This window comes from Oratosquilla oratoria, chromosome 14 (assembly GCF_046742065.1).
Source record: "Oratosquilla oratoria isolate Oo_2021 chromosome 14, ASM4674206v1, whole genome shotgun sequence".
NCBI lineage: Eukaryota > Metazoa > Arthropoda > Malacostraca > Stomatopoda > Squillidae > Oratosquilla > Oratosquilla oratoria.
The window spans coordinates 40,241,521-40,250,350 of record NC_134790.1 but is presented as its reverse complement, the minus strand read 5'-3'; the positions used below and the strand labels follow the sequence as shown (position 1 = coordinate 40,250,350).

The 8,830-nt window shown below is 37.0% G+C and overlaps 1 protein-coding gene across 1 annotated transcript in view; it reads left to right on the top strand.

Annotated features, from left to right (window-relative positions):
* Positions 1 to 1,232, top strand: part of LOC143032625 (uncharacterized) — an 8,787-nt gene extending 7,555 nt beyond the window's left edge. The window contains exon 2 of the mRNA XM_076197500.1: positions 1,158 to 1,232. Within this exon, the coding sequence (XP_076053615.1) occupies positions 1,158 to 1,232 (75 nt within the window). The remainder of the gene's footprint in view (positions 1 to 1,157) is intronic.
* The last annotated feature ends 7,598 nt before the right edge of the window (positions 1,233 to 8,830 follow it).

Genomic DNA, 8,830 nt, shown 5'->3' with positions numbered 1-8,830 from the left:
CACCTCTTTTTCTGTAGCTTATCTTTTAATAAGACGTTCACATTACAATTATGTAACCATATACCATTTAGGACTATGGAATATAGTCAACCTTGAATAGATCATCCGCTTCCGTGGAATAGGTTTTTCTATGAAGAGGAAAATAAGTCTGTAGGAAAATGAAAGTTATTAATGATAGTTGTTCATAAAAGCGAGCTATTACCACTGAACACTTTTTAAGGGGTAATTATCGCGTATTGTAACTCTGCGTTTTCTATGGAGGTCTATCAACAAGTTCTTTACAAACAAAACAACGCCCACGAAGATACGAATTGGACCCGCTATGGAATGATGTCATCTCGGAGTTCTCTCACGGAATTCACAGCAGCGCTGGTCTCCTTTACCTTTTCATGGGAATTTCCCAAAAGATTGTGTGAGAAACAGGGCTACGTGGAAGGTTTCCTGTGGGAGTTTGGAATTATAGAAGAAAGTGTTTTATCGAAAGCACACACATACACAAAGACATATGGACCATTGTTTATTTACTGAAAATTAAACCGAATGGTATGAATTACTGTGAATATATTTATGAATACGTTTCTGACGCCCGGAGCGGACGCACACTCCTGTGCCTTTGGTGGCGCGGAATCAGGTGAGGAGGAGGCAGTTAGGACTTCTGACTCCAGACGGTGCCTCCTGACTCAGGAGGCACCGTCTTTCGCGTCAGTTGCATTGACTTTGCGCGGTAGTATGCACCGTCTTAGTCCAATTATAATCGTTCATCTGAATAATGCAATAAATGCCACTGGCAACAAGAAAACGTACTCATGTTTATACCACCTAACATGATAAACAAACAGCGATATACATGCGGAGCCCTTACATGCCTAAGTGCCGCGCCCCGGCAAATTTCTCAGTGACAGCCCCCCCCCCCTTCCCTCATCACCACTTCCCATCTTCACCATCCTTTACAGCCTGTTTTAGCTATTGGCTTGCGAAATAATTAAATGGATTATAAAAATTGTATTTAATGTCCCTATTGCAGAAACGATAAGGGAAAAATATTTCATATTCGGTTAATTCTAACGCAAAATTCGTATATTACGGTAAAATATTCAGGGTTCCTTTGGCATTTTTTATTACAATTGTTTTATCACTCTTGTGGGCGGCATGTCCAGACTAGAATTGCTGCCTCCCTAAGTGTGCCGCCCCGGGGCATATGCCCCGCATGTGAGGGCCCTGTGCACATGTAACCTATGCAAAATTATCTATGGAATCTAAAGGTAAGTGATGCTAGTTGATGGTGTGAACGGAAGTTTGAAAATCTGGAGCTGCTAAACTTAAGGCAGGGTATGAATAAAACCAAGCACTAATATAAGTGTACGTGTGTATGTATAAGAAAAACGAGGCAGTATTCAGAATGCCAGAATGCATCGGTTAGTGTACTGAAGATGATAATTCGCGTCCGCCTGCATGTTAGCTTCAACCTTTTTTGGGGGAAAAGCGATGGGAAATATGTGGTACACTCATACATGATCATCTGAAGTTGCAAGTGGTGGTCACGTTAAGGGAAATAAACTGACTGACTCGTAGCGGTGGTAGTTGGAATCCTGTTCTCTTTGTTGAGTCGTTGACGTCATCACAATAAATATTCTCGAGCCCATCAGTCGTCGTCGTCGTAACAATAAACACACTCGAGCCCCTGATCCATCTAACTCCTACGTGTGGTAGAGCTTCGGATTGCTTGTGATCTCTGATCACGCACTAACCTTTTCTGTATACCATTTTGGGGAATTACAATGATTGAATGTTGATAATTAATATGTTTTTTCAAAACAAAAAGTTTGTGTCTACAGAAGAATATCATAAATCTATGCTTTGCTAATGTCAAAGAAAATGTCGGGAAACTAGTTTCGTAATGGACGAAAACACAAATGAAGCAATTGACTTATGCCTTGGTGGTAGGTTTCGATAGTATGGTGAAAAGTATAGTTGTTGAGAGGTAGAGGAATCGAGAGATAGATTGACAGACAGATAGATGAATAAATAGATAGGTACATAGATGAATTGGTAGATAAACATATACCTAAACACATACTGTTGGTACTTTGTGCAGTGTCAGTTGTCAAGGGAATTTGCAAAATCTTTGTCACTGACCTGTTCGAGGAGGTTCAGGATTCAGGAACGCCTTCCAGACGACGCTGAAATCTTGAACCCAAGAACGACAGCCAGGCAGTGCCACCTCTATTTCAAGGGAAGCTTCAAACGTAGCTTATAAAAAGGAAACCGTTTAATGATGTGGATGAGTTGGAAATCACACAGACATTTAGCTTAGAAGATTGGTCACAGGCATGCAGGACACAGTACCTTTCTAAGTTGAAGATAATGAGAAAAAGAAATCTGATAGTGAACAGTCCATTCTCAAAACATCTTCCTTGGCTTTGAGTTTACATTCACCTGTGACCAATGACAGGTACCTCCTTTCTTGTGGTGGTCTTGGAAGATAAACAGCGGGAGTCTTCATTTTCAAAAGCCGTCAGCCCTTTACCTCCATCAGGTGTAGCCCTGTAGGGTTGGCACTCTGTCTCCGGAATGAGCCCAAGACCTCTACCAACTTCATTTATATTTCTTACACCTTTTCACACATGGAGAATTGACAACCACAAGCTATTCTCCTCTCACTACTCTCAGCTTATGACATAGAAATAGTCTCATACTAATACAACACAGCCCAACCCAAAGTTTCCTCCCAGAAAGTTTTGTTGGATGGGCCATGTCGTACCATTGCTGGCCGTTGTGAGGTTGCGCGTTTCAAGTCAGTAAAGCTCGACGCGACATTTATCATTATAAGAATAAAAAAATAGAGGGGACTGCAAGAGACTACAAGACCTACACTAGGCAGTTCCATGTCCATTACCATCTATCATCCCCATCTATAAAGATATCTTTTCTGTTTCCTGGTGCATTTTTGGAGAAAATAGATCCTTAGATTGTTATAACTCATGCGATACTTAGAAATCGCTCCAGGACTTACAAGTGTAAGATTCATGGTTGCATATTCGAGAGTTCAATAATCAAGAAATCTTGTCAGTTTGTCGCAAGTGTTGAAACAAAAGTTTCTTGATATATCTCTGCTTGCCTACCAAATCAAGGTCACGGAACTCCTATTCAGGGCTGAGGTGAAAATAGGGATGGAGTTATTGAAACGGAATGCAGGCAGTCACATAGGGAAGAAGTTTTTGTTCTAGTGAATATAACAGTTCGCAGAAACAGGGAAAGAAAAAGAAAGTCAACCGGTTCAAACTCTGCCTTGCCCTTCACCTTGAAGACGGCACAGCAACATCTTTATCTGTGGACACGCAACGGTAGTTCCTTCCCAGTAATGATATGCATGCGTGATGTCGTTGTGTACAAGCACTCGTCGAAAAAGTTTTCTGGTAAATTATTTGGATGATGAAGAACATCAACAGGGAGAAGGATGATAAGGATTCCCAGGATGTTCTTGTGTCAGTGAAACGTTAGAGCAATATAGGATCCTTGCCATCCCACGTGTTCAAGTTCATCGTACCTACATACATACATGCATACATACATAAAAAAATACATACATACATACATACATACATACATACATACATACATACATACATACATACATACATACATACATACATACATACATACATACATACATGCATGCATGCATACATACATACATACATACATACATACATACATACATATATACATACATACATACATACATACATACATACATACATACATACATACATACATACATACATACATACATACATACATACATACATACATACATACATACATACATACATACATACATACATACATACTTACATACGTACATACATTTTCAACCCCCTCACTTTCATTTCAGTTCCCTTCTTTGCTGAGTTAATTATTCTTATAAGTTGAAGTATTGAGAGAAGAGACAAAGGATTCCAACTGAAATTGCATCTCGGTTAATTTCAAATGCATTGCATTAAGTAATAAGAAAAGAAGTATTGTATTCTCTTGTTCAGATTGTTTTAAACTGAGATTCTCTAAATTATCTGTAATTTCAGAGATCAATTCCTCAATGTTCTTTACACTTGCTTGTAAATGATCAATTTTGCAACTTTTTCATTCAATCTATTCATAGAAATCTTTAAGTCAGAAAGGAAGGCAAAATTGGATATTCTTAATCCGGCAAGAGCTTCTAAAGCTACCACTAACATACTTCTCTTTTGTCTACCATTTCTTTTGAAGTTTGAATCTATGACATCAAGTTTATGTTCTATCTCATTTATCTTACTTTCAAGTTTATTTTGAAAAATTTTACTAGAAATATTCTTTTTTAATAATTTCAAATTCACTCACAGGGAGTCAACGTTAGCCTTTACAGACATGTTTTTATAATCTAGAACTAATCTAATGATATGGTCTATCATTATCGGGTTACCTTGATGTTGTACCAATGCTCCAGGATGAATTGGGTTCCAATGCAGGGCACTCACCATACAAATTACAAAAATTATTTCAGTCTTCATCTGTAAAACGTATTTGGATTAATCACCAATTCGCAAATTATTTGATCAACATACTCCTTATACTCTTCTGGGTTTAGAGTTTCTTTAAAACTAATACACTGGGTGTCACATATATCCTCATTGTAAGAGGCCGGTAGATAAAGGTAGACAATTGAGTAGAAAAAGGGGTAGGAGGAAAGGAAGGTAAAATTTATAGTCATTTTATTAGGTTATGATACAATGGCCGACTGCGGGTTGCATAGTTGCTGAATTGTAGAATGGCAGAGTTGCCGTCTGGTGCTGTAAACTTGGATTGGGATATCGAGAGGTGCTGATGTAGCAAAAATTGTAAGCGTATAACCCATTTCCATTGCGACATAATGCTTACGTAATGATATCGTTTGAAACAGTATAACAACCTCTCTGATTGGAGAAAAAGGTGGAGGAGGAGAAAAATTATTGGCGTAGGGAAGTAAAGTCACGCCCTTAAGGAGTGGCACTTGTTTGAGAAGTAAAAGGATATCGGATGCATGAAATAGTGACGTCAGAACGAAGGTGGCTTGACGAATTGTAGAGGGATCCCAAACGGGACTCTCTGGGTGTAGCTCACAAAACCAAGTAGTAGAATGAAGATAAAAAAGTCAACCTCATTTAATTCACCCCTTAAGCTTTGAGTGAAGGACTAGGCATGGGGCCTAAAGAAGAATGAACATTTGCTAAGAAATTCTTTGGAGATTAGTGCAACCGTTAGTACACTCATCATCAAATTGTATCCTAACCTTCTTCATATCATCTAAGTGATTAATTGAAACTTCCCTAGTTTCTAAGTGTAAGATCTTGTATTTACTTTCACCTGCAATCCTGCTCTGCAATCAAGATTTCACATGGAAGAATTGGGTCCTCCCCAAAAATTATAAAATGAGGTGTTTCACCTGTTGCTATGTTAATTTGGTTGTTCAGAGTACATTTAACATAAGGAATCCAAGTAGCTGAAGTTATACTATGAGGACTTATCATACCTCTAAGACATGTAATAATTTTCTTATTCAACCTCTCTACAACTCCATTACTCTGAGTATGACTCACTAAGATATTGATCTTCTGTATCTTAAATGATCTACATAAGTTTTCCAAGATTTTGTTTCTAAATTCAGTTCCATTATCTGAAACTGAGATCTTAGATGTAGTGAAATGACAGAATATTTGATTATAGATTACTGAAGCAATTGTTTCAGCTTTCTTATTTGGAATGGGTTGTAAAATACAAAACATTGAAAAATAACCAATGGCAACAAATACATATTTATATCCATTCTCAGACATAGGTAACTCCAATGTATCTATGTGAACTCTTTCCCAAAGTTTTTGTGGAATGGGATATGATAACATAGGAGCAGGTTTTGGTGTATTTCCTTACACCTTAGCACATTTCAAACAATTTTCTATATAATCATATATATCTTTCTTCATACCTGGCCAAAAGTATTTAAGTTGTGCTTGTCTATAAGTTTTATCTTTTCCAGGATGTGAGTTACAATCACTATCATGAAGTAACTTCAATACCTCTTGTACAAGAGTTTGTGGTATTACCAACTGATTTATTGGGCCTCTAGAAATATCCTTCCCACTTACAACTATTTTTCCATACAAAAGTCCATTAGTCAAATGGAATTCCTCTATCTTATACACTTTTGGTAGTTTTGGAGGATTTCCTCTTGGGTTCATCAAATACTGGGCTAATGAGTCACATGTCTTATCACTCCTTTGTTCTCTTATTAGCATATCCTCATCTAAGGTTACTAACTCATCTACTACAAACAAAATTGATCAACCCTGTCGTTGGTTGGCCAATGTTTCTAGAAAGTGCATCTGCTGCAACCCGGAATATATTCAAACCTATCCTCATAGCACTGAAGTACTGCAAACCATCTTGCTAGTCTGCTCCTAAGATTCTTATGCTGAAATAGGTTCTGATTAGCTGTATGTTCAGTCCACACTCTGATTGAATATCCCAGTATTATATCTAAATTTTTCTAATGAATATATCACTGCTAAAGTTTCTCTTTCAGTTATAGAGTAGTTTCTCTCTGCGCTATTACAAAGTCTAGATGTGTAAGCTATTGGTTTCAAAGTTCCATTTCTCTCTTGCATCAGTATGCCTCCTAATCCTATGTCAGATGCATCAGTACAAAGAATGAACTCTTTACCATAGTCTGGAAATATTAAAACTGGAGAACTCGTAAGTTTATCTTTCAACTTGTCAAAAGCTTGCTGTTGTGCAGGTCCCCACATGAACTTTGAGTCTTTCCTCAACAAAGAACTTAATGGATTAGCTATGTCCGCATAACTTTGGATAAATTTCCTATAATATCCTGTCAATCCTAAGAAACTTCTAACTTTTTCTACATTGTTTGGAACTGGAAAATTCTTTACTGCTTCAACCTTTGAATTTACTGTACTAAGTCCATGCCTGTCTATCTTATGTCCCAAATAGATAACACTGTCCTGCAAAAACTTACATTTTTCAAGTTTCACTTTCAATCCTGCTTCAACTGGTCTTGAGAATATCAAATCTAATTTCTTAAAGTGCTCAGCCGCTGTTTGGGAAACTATTAAAATATCATCTAGAAATACACTGGCAGCGTTTCCTAACAACCCATCTAGAACTGTATTCATTAATCCCATATAAGTTAATGAACTATTACATAACCCAAATGGCATTCGTTTGAACTCATAGTGTCCCGTTGGAGTAGAAAATGCTGTGAATTCTCGTGAGTCTTCATGCAACTCTATTTACCAAAAAGCAGATTTGATATCTATAGTGCTAAAATACCTATTCTCAGTTCCCAAACTTCTAAGAATGTCCCCTATTACTGGTAATGGTAATTGGTCTCGTACGGTATGCTTATTCAATTCCCTAGAATCAATAACTGGACGCATAGTACCATCTGATTTTGGCACCAGAACCTGAGGGAAGTTCCACTCATTTTTACTATGTTCAATAATATCCTGCAATAACATTTCAGTGATCAGTTTATCTAAAATAGCTAGTTTAGAATGTTGTACTCTGTTGGCAGGTATATAGATAGGTTGAGTCCCTGGTTTTAATTTGATATGATGTTTTAAAACAGTTGTTTTGCCTAAGGCGTCCCCCGGCAAAGCAATTGCTTTATTGTGCTTCAAGAGCAAAGCAACTAAGCTTTCATCCAGCTCAGGGCAACTAGTAGGCTCTAGTTGATTCTTGTAATTCTTTCCCAGTTCTTTTTTTTTTCCTGAACTGAACAGATTGATGAAATTGGTAATTCCACCTCCTCACTACTCTCATTTAAAATCTTGATGGGTTTTGAAAAAAAAAAAAAAAAATGAAAACATCCTATTCTATTTGTGTACCTTTTCTTAAGACTACGTCTTTATTCAAAGTACTAATCACTAATATTTCTACCATGTTCTTATTTGACTTATAGATCCCTGAGTATAATTTCAAACCTTTTAATATAATTGATTCTAGGTTGGTTAAAATTTCAGAGTCTACAGTGACTCCTTTTAACTGCACACCTACCCTGTTAATTGCTCTGGAGTGTAATAATGTCGACTTTATTACGCCACCATCCACAATTTGCAAGGCTTTATTTGTAGTTGATGAATTAGTAATTTCTAGGATTTCTTGAACATCTGAGTTGAGTTCACTATATGTGACTTTACTTTCTGTTGGTCTGGACCGCTCGGCCTCGTTATCTAAAATATGTTATCTTTCCTATCTATTTCTAGGGATTCTTTGATTCCTATCACTGGCCTTAAGTCTGGTTGATTTAAAAATGGGATTAACTGTGATTTCACTAAGATCCCTAAGTCAGCAGGACATATCACCATGTTCTCTTTTCTCATAGTTGCAAATCCTATCAGTAAATCTCCTGGGAAAACAGATTCTTCTACAACTATCACTGGAATGTGCAAATGTTCATTTGTATATAAGATGACTTCTAATTCAACCTTACCTAATGTTTTTAACTGATTTCTAGTTACTCCTTGCAATGAGTAATGAATTGGTTCCAAGGTTTTCACTCCTGGCTTCAATTAGTTTAAAACTCTTCTAGTTATAACATTAACTATAGATCCTGTATCAATAGATATTTGAATAGGTTTATTGAACACTCTACCAGCAATGAGAGATCCTACAGAAGTCCTTCCAATTGTAATAGTTTACAAATATCTATGATGTTGAAGTTTTCTTTCACCCTTCTATCACTCTTATCCCTAACACAATACTGTCTAGGTGTATATCTATGGGGAGTTCTGTAGTATTG